At 44.3% G+C, this 13,846-nt stretch overlaps 1 protein-coding gene across 1 annotated transcript; it reads right to left on the bottom strand.

Moving 5' to 3' along the window:
* Positions 1 to 7,483: 7,483 nt before the first annotated feature.
* Positions 7,484 to 13,563, bottom strand: LOC129828544 (leucine-rich repeat transmembrane protein FLRT3-like). The gene is made up of 2 exons (XM_055889566.1): positions 12,605 to 13,563; positions 7,484 to 10,112 (listed from the first exon to the last, which is right to left on the bottom strand). The coding sequence occupies exon 2, from the start codon at positions 10,082 to 10,084 to the stop codon at positions 8,117 to 8,119; it is 1,968 nt and encodes a 655-aa protein (XP_055745541.1). The 5' UTR covers positions 10,085 to 10,112; positions 12,605 to 13,563; the 3' UTR covers positions 7,484 to 8,116.
* Between the last annotated feature and the right edge of the window lie 283 nt (positions 13,564 to 13,846).

Below are 13,846 nucleotides of genomic sequence, written 5' to 3'. Positions count from 1 at the left end.
TTCATAGGCATTCATATGCTTGTTTCATAGGAATTCATATGCTTGTTTCATAGGCATTCATATGCTTGTTTCATAGCAATTCATATGCTTGTTTCATAGGAATTCATATGCTTGTTTCATAGGCATTCATATGCTTGTTTCATAGCAATTCATATGCTTGTTTCACAGGCAATTCATATGCTTGTTTCACAGGCAATTCATAGATATAGATATTCATATGCATTCCTACGCAGTTAATAAGCATTCGTAGGCATTTCGTTCATCAGAGCGAATGAGGAGTTGAGGAAATAAAAGAAGCAAAGCTCTTTGATGTCTAACTTGAATTGGGGTGAGAGAACGCCTCTCAGGGTCTAGAGCCTACAGTACACTGACAACTGTACACCCTGTCTTAAAGACTAAATACTTGCACTGTCAGTACATAATAGCTAATCACATTTTGCTTTAATTCAACAATAGCTTTTTCTTTCTCCAAAGAAGTTGCTCACAAAGACACTCTCACACCCACAAACAATTCAAGAATATATTGAAAGCAAACTAGCAGTCAAATGATAGAGCAGAGCAGAGCATTTAGTCAACTGTTGACAACATTCACACAGAGGCATTACACCATTCTCAAAACAGATGTTAACTTTCATTTCCAGTTGATCTGATACACGTAGTGTAGGGGCCACAGGGTGAGTGTACACTTAAGGTTTGGATCACTTCTGCAGCTTCTAGCGGCTGCCCTAGCTCTAATTAGAGCCTAGAGTGTGTTAAGACTACATGGGTGTGTTAAGACTGCATGGGTGTATTAAGACTACATGGGTGTTAAGACTGCATGGGTGTATTAAGACTACATGGGTGTGTTAAGACTACATGGGTGTGTTAAGACTACATGGGTGTTAAGACTGCATGGGTGTATTAAGACTACATGGGTGTGTTAAGACTGCATGGGTGTATTAAGACTACATGGGTGTTAAGACTGCATGGGTGTATTAAGACTACATGGGTGTGTTAAGACTACATGGGTGTTAAGACTGCATGGGTGGGTTTATGAATACACCTATGGATGACTATGTAGATGTGTCTGTACATATATTTTAGTTTATGAGTACATATATTTTAGTTAATGAGTACATATATTTTAGTTTATGAGTACATATATTTTAGTTAATGGGTACATATATTTTAGTTAATGAGTACATATATTTTAGTTAATGAGTAGATATATTTTAGTTTATGAGTACATATATTTTAGTTAATGAGTACATATATTTTAGTTAATTAGTACATATATTTTAGTTAATGAGTACATATATTTTAGTTAACGAGTACATATATTTTAGTTAATGAGTACATATATTTTAGTTAATGAGTACAAATATTTTAGTTTATGAGTACATATATTTTAGTTAATGAGTACATATATTTTAGTTAATGAGTACATATATTTTAGTTACGAGTACATATATTTTATTTAACGAGTACATATATTTTAGTTAATGAGTACATATATTTTAGTTAATGAGTACATATATTTTAGTTTATGAGTACATATATTTTAGTTAATGAGTACATATATTTTAGTTAATGAGTACATATATTTTAGTTAATGAGTACATATATTTTAGTTAACGAGTACATATATTTTAGTTAATGAGTACATATATTTTAGTTAATGAGTACATATATTTTAGTTTATGAGTACATATATTTTAGTTAATGAGTACATATATTTTAGTTAATGAGTACATATATTTTAGTTAACGAGTACATATATTTTAGTTAACGAGTACATATATTTTAGTTAATGAGTACATATATTTTAGTTTATGAGATTGTCATATCCACTCAGTGTCCAGTTTATTAGTTTACCTTTGCCTACAGAACAGCCTGAATTCGTCGGGGCATGTAAACATTGCTCAATTGGTATCAAATGAATTACCGTGTGCCAAGCAAACATCCCCCACATTATTACACCACCGACACATGCCTGTACCGTTGAAACCCGGATCCATGCTGCTTACTCCAAATCCTGACTGCCATCAACAGGAACCCGGGAAATTTTTCGTACCAGGCAATGTTTTTCCACTCCTCAGTTGTCCAGTGTTTGTTGATGGCGTGCCCACTGGAGCCGCTTCTTCTTCTTGTTTGGTCGTCTTCTGCAAAGACCGACGAGGTGTGTACTCCGTCGTTCTGCACACCACCGTTCGACCTCTCATCAACGAACTGTTTTCCCCCAACAGGAACCAACCAATCAACCGCTGACTGTTTGCAATTTGTTTGTCGCACCATTCTCTGTAAACCCTAGACCTTGTCGTACGTTTCTGAGATACTGGAACAGGCGCGCCTTGCACCTACGATCATACCACGCTCAAAGTGGCTTAGGGTCACTCGTTTTGCCCTTTCTAAAATTCAATGGAACAGTAACTGAATACCTCGATGCCTGTCTGCCTGCTTAGTATAGCAAGTCACGTCCACCTCACTCACTGTCTGTAGGAGCGAACCATTTTCGTGAACCTGGGAACTGAGTGTATATCTGTATTGTGAGGAGGCCCCTGACTGAATGAGCAGCAGCCCTGTTGTTAATGTGAAGTACGTCTCTATTCATCTCCAGTCAGCCCTGTGGTGTGTAGTGACTGAAGTTACACTCCCTCTGAACGGTGACTCAGCCCTGTGGTGTGTAGTGACTGAAGTTACACTCTCTCCGTACGGTGGCTCAGCACAGTGGTGTGTAGTGACTGAAGTTACACTCCCTCTGTACCTTGGCTCAGCCCTGTGGTGTCTAGTGACTGAAGTTACACTCCCTCTGAACGGTGGCTCAGCCCTGTGGTGTGTAGTGACTGAAGTTACACTAACTCTGTACGGTGGCTCAGCCCTGTGGTATGTAGTGACTGAAGTTACACTCCCTCTGTATGGTGGCACTTCATTAGATTAAACACACACACACACAAACACACACTGTAGGCAGTCACACACACACACACACACACACACACACACACACACACACACACACACACACACACACACACACACACACACACACACACACACACACACACACACACACGCACACACACACACACACACACACACACACACACACACTGTGAGCCTGGGAGGCTGATTAACCCCCAGAGAGAGCCCAGATCTCACCACATCACTGTATATAAATCACACACTGTGGCTTCTCCACACATATGACCAAACCCAGCCTCAAGCAGATGAGCACCAGCTGTTCCGGACGACTGTGTGATCACGCTTTCCGTAGCTGATGTGAGTAAGACCTTGAAACAGGTCAACATTCCCAAGGCCGCAGGGCCAGACGGATTACCAGGACGTGTACTGCGAGCATGCGCTGACTAACTGGCAAGTGTCTACACTGACATGTTCAAACTCTCCCCGTCTGAGTCTGTAGTACCAGCATGTTTCAAACAGACCACCATAGTCCCTGGTCGCAAAACACCAAAGTAACCTGCCTAAATGACTACCGACACGTAGCATTCACATCTGTAGCCATGACGTGCTTTGAAAGGCTGGTCATGGCTCACATCAACACCATCATCCCAACCCTAGACCCAGTACAATTTGCATACCGCCCCAAAAGATCCACAAATGACTCAACATCTATTGCAATCCACACTGCCCTTTCCCACCTGGACAAAAGGAACACCTGTGTGAGAATGCTATTCATTGACTACAGCTCAGCGTTCAACACCATAGTGCCCTCAAAGCTCATCACTAAGCTAAAGACCCTGGGACTAAACACCTCCCTCTGCAACTGGGTCCTGGACTTTCTGACGGGCCGCCCCCAGGTGGTGAGGTAGGTAACAACACATCTGTCATGCTGATCCTAAACACAAGGGCCCCTCAGGGGTGCGTGCTCAGTCCCCTCCTGTACTCCCTGTTCACCCATGACTGCATGGCCAAGCACGACTCCAACACCGTTATTAAGTTTGCAGATGACACAAGAGTGTCATCATCGCAAACGATGAGACCCTATAGGGAGGAGGTCAGAGACCTGACAGTGTGGTACCAGGATAACAAGCTCTCCCTCAACGTAACCAAGACTAAGGAGATGATTGTGGACTACAGGAAAAGGAGCACCGAGCACGCCCCCATTCTCATTGACAGGGCTGTAGTGGAGCAGGTTGAGAGCTTCAAGTTCCTTGACGTCCACATCACCAACAAACTATCATGGTCCAAACACACCAAGACAGTCGTGAAGAGGGCACGACAACGCCTATTCCTCCTCAGGAGACTGAAAAGATTTGGCATGGGTCCTGAGATCCTCAAAAGGTTCTACAGCTGCACCGTCAAGAGCATCCTGACTGGTTGCATCACTGCCTGGTATGGCAACTGCTCGGCCTCTGACCGCAAAGCACTATAGAGGGTAGCGCATACGGCCCAGTACATCACTGGGGTCAAGCCTCCTGCCATCCTGGACCTCTATACCAGGCGGTGTCAGAGGATGGCCCTAAAAATTGCCAAAGACTCCAGCCACCCTAGTCATAGACTGTTCGCACAGCGTGGCATGTGGTACCGCAGCGCCAAGTCTAGGTCCAAAAGGCTTCTTAATGGGCTGCAGGGGCAGTATTGAGTGGCTTGGATGAAACGTGCCCATTTCAAACGGCCTCGTACTCAATTATTTCTCGTACAATATGCATATTATTATTACTATTGGATAGAAAACACTCTCTAGTTTCTAAAACCGTTTGAATTATATCTGTGAGTAAAACAGAACTCATTTTGCAGCAAACTTCCTGACAGGAAGTGGAAAATCTGAAATCGATGCTCTGTTCCAGGGCATCCCTATTAATTTGCTTGATATGTGTTAGTATACATGCACTTCATACGCCTTCCACTAGATGTCAATAGGCAGTGAGAGAAGAAATGGAGTGTATATCTTGATCTGAGGTCGAATAAGAGCTCTTAGCATGACGTGACACCAATTTCCTTTACTCAGGAAGACGCGGAAAGGACTTCCGGATTGGCTTCTGAAAAGCTGTTGTTATAGACGGCTAATAGCTCCGGCTTTGATTTTATTTGATAAATGTGACAATATCATCGTAAAGTATGTTTTTTCAATATAGTTTAATCAGATTATTGAATTTTTTTCGGGAGTTTTGGCGTGTTCCGTTCTCTGAGTTTGTTGACGATGGAGAGCTTCGCACCACTTGGCAAGTTTTGCTTGCTAAATCGAGAGGGAAAAAGACCATTCTAAAACCAAACAACGATTGATCTGGACGAAGGACCCCTTGTACAACATTCTGATGGAAGATCATCAAAAGTAGGACCCATTTATGATGTTATTTCATATATCTGTCGTACATGTGTACTATTAGTTTGCTCCCAGATTTTGGGCTCTCTCTCGCCATAACGTAAGCTGCATGTCGTAATGAAGTTATTTTTAGAATTCTAACACAGCGATTGCATTAAGAACTAAGCTATCTTTAATTTGCTGTCCAACATGTATTTTTTTGGTAAAGTCTATGAATAGTTATTTGATTAGAATATGTGAGTGTCAGAAATATATCTGGACATTCTGGGAAAAAGATGCTAAGTTTTTCCAATGAATAACCACGATTTGTGCCGCTAAATATGCAAATTTTCGAACAAACCATATATGTATTGTGTAATATGATGTTATAGGACTGTCATCTGATGAAGTTTGAGAAGGTTAGTGAAATAATTAACATATTTTGCTGGTTTTGTCGCTATCGCTAATGTGCCTAACGAATCAATGCTGTTGTGTGGTTGGCTATTGTAGTAAGCTAATATAATGCTATATTGTGTTTTCGCTGTAAAACACTTAAAGAATCGGAAATATTGGCTGGATTCACAAGATGTTTGTCTTTAATTTGCTCTACACCATGTATTTTTCATAAATGTTTTATGATGAGTATTTTGGTATTTCAATTTGGTCTCTGTAATTGTTCTAGCTGCTTCGGTGCTATTTCCGATTGTAGCTGCAATGTAAAACTATGATTTATACCTCAAATATGCACATTTTTCGAACAAAACATAGATTTATTGTATAACTTGTTATAAGACTGTCATCTGATGAAGTTGTTTCTTGGTTAGTTTGGTTGGTTCTTGGTTAGTTAGGTTGGTTTTTTGCAAGCTACCTGTGCTGTGAAAAATGTCTGTGCTTTTTTGTATTTGATGGTGAGCTAACATAGATATACGTGGTGTTTTCGCTGTAATTTTAAAAATCGGACATGTTGGCTGGATTCACAAGATGTGTATCTTTTATTTGCTGTATTGGACTTGTTAATGTGTGAAAGTTAAATATTTCTAAAAAATATCTTTTGAATTTCGCGCCCTGCACTTGGACGGGCTGTTGTCATAAGTGTACCGGCACCGCCCTGAAGCCATAAAAGGTTAACAGCTTCTACCCCCAAACCATAAGACTCCTGAACAGCTAATCAAATGGCTACAAAGACTATTTGCTGCTGCTACTCTCTGTTTATTATCTATGCATAGTCACTTTACCCCTACCTACATGTACATATTACTTCAATTACTTTAACTATGCTGTGCCGCCACACCTTTTTGTTATTCAAATTGAGAATGGGGCCCAAATTGTAATTTTGAAATGTCTTGTCGGTGTTTCAGGTAAGAGAGACCAGTTCTTGAATATTTTTATCCACTTTTATTCAGCAATATTTTCTCATATTCAAGTGTGAATGACAAAAAAAGTCAGTGATTTCTTAGAAAGCTAAATACAATAAGCATTTGGATCAAGGCACATACACGACTGGCCAAAGGGCATTCAATGCACTTTGGTTTTCAGTTCAGGGATGCTCGAAAGACAGGACAATTGTTTCAAGAATCCCTGAGCAACTTTGTAAAGAACAATTCACTTTTGTAAAGAACAAATTCTACTTTATAAAGAACAATTAAACTTTGAAATTGTGGCAACATAGAAGTAGTCAATTTGTGTGTGGGGGGGGGGGGGGGGACGAAACATAAGCAAGGAAATCGGTGATGCTCAGTTTGTATTCAAAAGAAAGCCAATGTGTTGTTTCTTTATAGAGCCTTATTTTCCCGGTTTATATCTAAGCTATGTTTTGAGGGCAACGTGTGAATGACGTATGGTACAAGGTACCGGAGAATGTCATCCATTGTAGTCTAGCCGTTTTGTTGGCTAGAACAAATAGATATAGTTGGTGTTGGTTATGTCATCTTTGTTGTCAGCCTGGCCACCCTGCATGGGTTAATCCCATCTTGGGTAATTGTCCTAAAGGTCTGTGTGCTTCATCTGCCCTGTGCTGTGGCCTGCCTGACACACATACACACGCACGCACGCAAACACACACACACACACACGCACACGCACACGCACACGCACACACACACACACACACACAGGAGCTGTGCCCGCCTGGGCGTCTGTTCGATCGGCTCTCTCTGTGTTTCTGTGTTTTTTTTTTTTTTACAAACAGAGGAACTAAATGAACAGCAGAGAAGCAAAGCAGGACAGCTCCATATCTAGTCAGATACATGTAGGAGACTGACTGCTCTCTGCTTGTCTCTCCTCAGAGAACGAGTGTCTGCTGTCTCGCGCCTTCGTCTCAGGTAATCAGCTGGGCCCTAGTTTTGATCATGTCATTTTTTTTAAACTTTTTTTTTGCCTTTTTGGTTTTTACCGAACAGCCACAAAACGAGTGTAAAGAATGACCTGTGCTTTATTCTACAAGGTTCTCTAAAGTCTGATTGTTCAACACAGCAATGAAAACCCACTTTCACAGTTGACAAGTCTTTATATCTCAGTAGAACAGAGTTTTTTTTTTTTTATAGTTGGTTGTTAGGGTAACCGTAAGCCAAAAAAAAAAATACAGTACAAATTACTACCAACCCCTAAAATATAGAAATGCAGATTTAGTTACAACATACACTGACCTGCGGCTCAGTGATGGCCCTACTATCTGCAATGTGAACCACATTTCTTCTCCTCTTTGTCATAAAATGTCCTTAAATATAAATTATATGGGCAAAATGTACAGAAGAACATTGCTTCCCCACTCAGTCTTGTAGATCCAGTGTTTTATAACAAAGTCTTTTAGCCACTTTAGTTTCATGTCATCAACAAACGCACTCATTTATAACGAAATGTCCCGCGTTATCAATATCATGAATGGGAGTGGTCTGAATCGGGTATTCCGCTGTCTCTGTAGCTTCTGTTGCTAATAGTGGTCTCGCTTTGCGGGCTCTTGTACAGACTCAATCCGTTCGGAGGGAAAATCGTATGTATCACAAACTCCTCTTTGGACTCGGGCACTGCGTGTATAGGGATCATCTGAAAAGAGGCCTCTCGTATTTCCAAGATCGAGGTATCCTTTTTCGTCCCCGCCTCGGCGTAATCGTCCTTCCTCCGACGGCCCTTGTTGTAGGTGCAATTCCTGGAAAACAGTGAACTGTTCCTGTGCACGTACCAGCACACAAACGCCAGCATTATTATTGCCAACAGAGCCACGGCCCCTCCGATGATCGCGGCTAAAGGCAGACTGGAATTGTTGTAAGGCTCCTTTTCCTGCTCGCGGTTCAATGTGGTGGTGGGTTTGTAAGCCTTCAGAGAACTGGTCTCTGTCTCTATGCAAACTGGTGTCTCGTCCGTCAAGTAAATGTTACTGGTCTCCATGGGAACCATGCATATCCTGTACGAGGATTCCGGTTCTAGAGCTGTTAGGAGGTATTCCTTCTTCTCGCCCTGTACGATGGTCTCCGTGATGGAACCGAACGAAGGGTTGTGACCCAGTTTTAACCAGCTGAGTCTCATGGCAGTCAACGGTATAGAAACCCTCCAGGAGATGTGCACAGTCTCTGCACTGCTCGACTTCACGCTGATCCTGATGATCTTTCTTCCTGACGGCGTCGTAGTACTGCGGTAGTTCTTATTCCTGTCAGGTATTCTCACCACTGGTCTTTTGGTCACAAAGGAGGGCCATTGGGGTTGTGAGGGCAGTAAGGTGTTAGAGACGGTGCTGGTCTTGAAGGTAGGGTCCCCCTGTCCCCTGCCCAAGTCAGATCCTCCACAGTCAAACAAGTCCATGGACAAATCCTTAATAGCCATGCCCTTGACCTTGTCCGGTCCCTGGCACATAAATCCTCGGACGTTGACTTTTGTCGGCAGCGACCTTAACCAGTCTCTCACCCACTTCATCCGGCAAGTACACTGCCACGGGTTGTTACGGAGCAGGAGCTGTGTGAGGTTGTCCAGGTCTTCGAACACTCCGTGAGGCAGACTGCTCAGGTTGTTGCCTGATAGATCCAACCGATACAGCTGCCTGAGGAAAGCGAAAGCCCCGGCCGGTACCCGGTTTATGTGGTTGTCTTGGAGCTGCAGTTTCTCCAAACTGGTTCCAGGTAAGTTAGCCGGCGGCGACGTTAGGGTGTTTCTCACCAGGGAGAGCTCGGTGAGATTAATCAGGTTGATGAAGGCCATTTCGCCGATGCCGCGGTTGTTGAGCAGGTTCCCGTCCAGGACGAGTCTCTTTAGGTTGATCAGGTCCTGCAGGGACGCCTCTGATATTGACGAGATGCGGTTGTCGTCGAAGCGCAGCTCCTCGATGGTCTGCGGAAGGCCGGACGGGATGGTGCTCAGATGGTTCCTGGAGAGAAAGAGTAGTCTCAGGTGATTGCTGTCCCTGAACGCTCCTTCCTCGATGCTAACCGCAGAGACGGAGTTATCATCCAGGTGTAGCTCCTCAATCACCGGGATCTGACCCAGCGACGCATGCGTAATCATGCGGATATTATTCTCCTGTAGATGCAGCTCTTTCACCCCTATCGGCAGGTTTTGGGGGAACTCATCCAGATTATTGCAGTACAGATAGATCTTCTCAACGTTGCTTAGCCTCTTCAGATCGGCGGGGATGCCGGCGCTCTTGATCCTGTTGTTTTGGAGGAAGAGAATAGTGGCATCCAGCGGAATGCCGGTAGGGATAGAGGTGAGGCCTCGGTCATTACAGTAGATGAAGGTCCCATCACACCGGCAGGCCGAGGGGCAGAGGGCGGAGGTCACCAGAGGGTTAGCCAGACCCAGAAGTAGTCCTACCCTGGTCAAGAAGAGCAGGAAGTTCTTGCATTGGGCGGCCATCTTGTTTTGAGGTTGTGGTGTCTCGTCCCTAGGAAGGAGACAGAAGGGTAATGTTAATGCACAAGGCTTTTACAAGGAAGGCTTTTACAAGGAAGCCAAATCCCTTGGTTTCTAATAAATGCTGTTTGTTTGAATTGTCCTGCCTCAAGCCTGTTCTGCACTAATCTGCAATATTAGAAATGGCATGTAGGCCTTATGCTGACTTAAATTTATATAAATTGTTACTTTTACAATTTGCCTATCACAGAAAAGACATTTGAGCATCTAGCAAGGCTAAAACTGCCTTGAGTGCAAAGGGATGTTTTCAGGGAACATTTCCCTCAGACTTCAGAGACTTCATACATTTACAATGTATTTCCCTTTCCCTCATTTCCTGTTTGGAGAAAATCCTTCAACATGTGGGTTCGGCTACTGAATTGAATCCCTGTGCTTGAGCTTTTTGGCTTTAGCTTGTGAAACGTAATAGCTTGGCCTTAGTTGTTTTTACATGTTTCTGTATCTGTCTGAAGGCTCCCTTTCATCACTGCTAGACTGTGTGTGTATGTGAACAAAGCCAGGCCTTGTGATGAACTGTTGTGAAATCCTCTCTCTCTCTCTCTCTCTTTCTTTATCTTCTCTCTATTTCTCTCTCTTGCTGTCTCTCTTTCTTCTCTCTCTCTGTCTCCTCTCTTCTATCTCTCTCTATCTTTCTCTCTCTGTCTCCCTCCCTCTCTGTCTCCCTCTTTCTGTCTCTCTGTCTCCCTGTCTCTCTCTCTCTCTGTCTCTCTCTCTCTAATGTGCAGACTCATTACCATATGTGGAACAGGGTGAAATAAACTGAGCTGCACTCAGTCAGTCATCCATTTACCAACCTACATGGCTGATCTGTTCAGTGCTTGGCTGTGACTGGTAGCCAGAGCTGTGACTGGTAGCCAGAGCTGTGACTGGTAGCCAGAGCTGTGACTGGTATTCAGAGCTGTGACTGGTATTCAGAGCTGTGACTGGTAGCCAGAGATATGAATGGTAGCCAGAGATAGGACTGGTAGCCAGAACTGTGACTGGTATCCAGGGCTGTGACTGGTATCCAGAGCTGTGACTGGTAGCCAGAGCTGTGACTGGTAGCCAGAGCTGTGACTGGTAGCCAGAGATATGACTGGTAGCCAGATATATGACTGGTAGCCAGAGCTGTGACTGGTAGCCAGAGCTGTGACTGTTAGCCAGAGATGTGACTGTTAGCCAGAGATGTGACTGGTAGCCAGAGATGTGACTGGTAGCCAGAGCTGTGACCGGTAGCCAGAGCTGTGACTGGTAGCACGAGATGTGACTGGTAGCCAGAGCTGTGACTGGTAGCCAGAGATATGACTGGTAGACCAAGCTGTGACTGGTAGCCAGAGCTGTGACTGGTAGCCAGAGCTGTGACTGTTAGCCAGAGATGTGACTGGTAGCCAGAGCTGTGACTGATAGCCAGAGCTGTGACTGGTAGCCAGAGCTGTGACTGGTAGCCAGAGATATGAATGGTAGCCAGAGATATGACTGGTAGCCAGAACTGTGACTGGTATCCAGGGCTGTGACTGGTATCCAGAGCTGTGACTGGTAGCCAGAGCTGTGACTGGTAGCCAGAGCTGTGACTGGTAGCCAGAGATATGACTGGTAGCCAGATATATGACTGGTAGCCAGAGCTGTGACTGGTAGCCAGAGCTGTGACTGTTAGCCAGAGATGTGACTGACTGTTAGCCAGAGATGTGACTGTTAGCCAGAGATGTGACTGGTAGCCAGAGCTGTGACTGGTAGCACGAGATGTGACTGGTAGCCAGAGCTGTGACTGGTAGCCAGAGATATGACTGGTAGCCCGAGCTGTGACTGGTAGCCAGAGCTGTGACTGGTAGCCAGTGCTGTGACTGGTAGCCAGAGCTGTGACTGTTAGCCAGAGATGTGACTGGTAGCCAGAGCTGTGACTGGTAGCCAGTGCTGTGACTGGTAGCCAGAGCTGTGACTGTTAGCCAGAGATGTGACTGGTAGCCAGAGCTGCGACTGGTAGCCAGAGCTGCGACTGGTAGCCAGAGCTGCGACTGGTAGCCAGAGCTGCGACTGGTAGCCAGAGCTGCGACTGGTAGCCAGAGCTGCGACTGGTAGCCAGAGCTGCGACTGGTAGCCAGAGCTGCGACTGGTAGCCAGAGCTGTGACTGGTATTCAGAATAAAAGATGTCACATACGATACCTCCATGTACAGAAACAAACAAACAACTATTAATACAGCAAGATGCAAACTGCTTGTCCATTGTCCTCCTTTAGTTTTTACTACGACCAGTGAAGTGTGATTTCTCTTTTCATTGGACCAGTAGCTAGCTTCTGATTTGACGTCAATTAAGAATTATTGTCCTGACCTCTCCTCACGTCTCATTAGAAAACACTCACGCACGCACGCACACACGCACGCACGCACGCACGCACACACACACAATTACACATATTGTTAGAAAAATGGTTTTGGTCAGCGATGCGTAAAGAAGCCAGCATCCAATCATACCGCGGCTGCCGTACCTGATTTAAAAGAATCGATATCCAGCCACCGAAGAATCCTTTCCCAACCCAGCAGATCCAATCGAGATTTACGTTGAAATCTTCTCCTATTAAGTCCTTTTCAGAAAGGTTAAGTTTATTAGCGTAGTAAGAGAAAGAAGGTGTTTGGTTATACCCTTGGTTATATCGTGACCCCGGATCAGTGTGTTTGATTTGAAACTGATCCTTGTTTTTTCTGAGCTGACCTTCCTCTTGTTTTGTCAGCCGCTCAAGCCATCAAAGGCTTTGCCATGGAAGATAAGCTGGTAGAAAAAGCATCTCCACTCAAACTGAGACAAAGCCGCATGTTTCTCCTCTCAAAAGCAAGCCTGAGTTTTTGTGTTTTTTTTTTGTGTTCTTTTTTGTAGTAGTAGTTGTAGAGTCTTTGTATCGTCTAACTTAGATCTCTTTGTGATACATAAAGGCCCGGTTCTCTTAGGAAAGATCCTCTCGAGACAAAAAGGGGCTCACTACCTCCGGCAGTTACAGGCTCTCCTCAGGGTCTGTGGTCAAGCAGACCAGTCATGATGAAGAGAAGGTCCAAAAGGTGGACTGAGCCATGCCAACACCAATCCTGATAGTACAGGCTCACTCCAGGCCTGTATCACTTATGTACTCCAGCCCTGCAGGAAACCCAGAATCACGTTCTCCCTCCGTGAGCCTGCGCCATACATTAATCCAAGGTACTTTGGTAACAGAGTGGTACGTCCCCCTCAGCTACTCCTCAGGAGACCGACGGACGACGGGACAATGGAGGGATCGTCGGTTGCAGCGGTTCCCTTGCGGTCAGACACCCTGCTGGCTGGATCACGTTGTGGTCTCCTTTAATTCCTGTACCCACAAAGAGACAGAAATCAGCGTTATTTAAAATCCAATTAGCAGTCACTGTAACATCTGACTCATTCACACAGTGTTTGTAAGTATGAGGAGTGAAGGGAAATCACTTTCGGAGGATGTGTCTCAAATGGCACCCTATTCCCTATATAGTGCACTACTTTTCACCAGGTCCCGTAGGGCTCTACGTAGGGAATAAGGTTCCATTTGGGACATCTCCTTGGAGGTTAATGGATGTCATATGGCTTGCGGGCTGATGCAAATGTTATGCAAAGAGACACGCAGCATGGTGCCATTCTGTCTACCTCTGTCTGTTGATTTTCCCTCCCTTCTTCCTCTCTCATCAAACAATGCATCTTCAACAAAAAGATATATGTATTTATGGAGGAA

This window comes from Salvelinus fontinalis, chromosome 30 (genome assembly GCF_029448725.1).
Source record: "Salvelinus fontinalis isolate EN_2023a chromosome 30, ASM2944872v1, whole genome shotgun sequence".
Classification (NCBI taxonomy): domain Eukaryota; kingdom Metazoa; phylum Chordata; class Actinopteri; order Salmoniformes; family Salmonidae; genus Salvelinus; species Salvelinus fontinalis.
The sequence above is the reverse complement of the archived record's forward strand: the minus strand, read 5'-3'. Positions and strand labels throughout refer to the sequence as shown.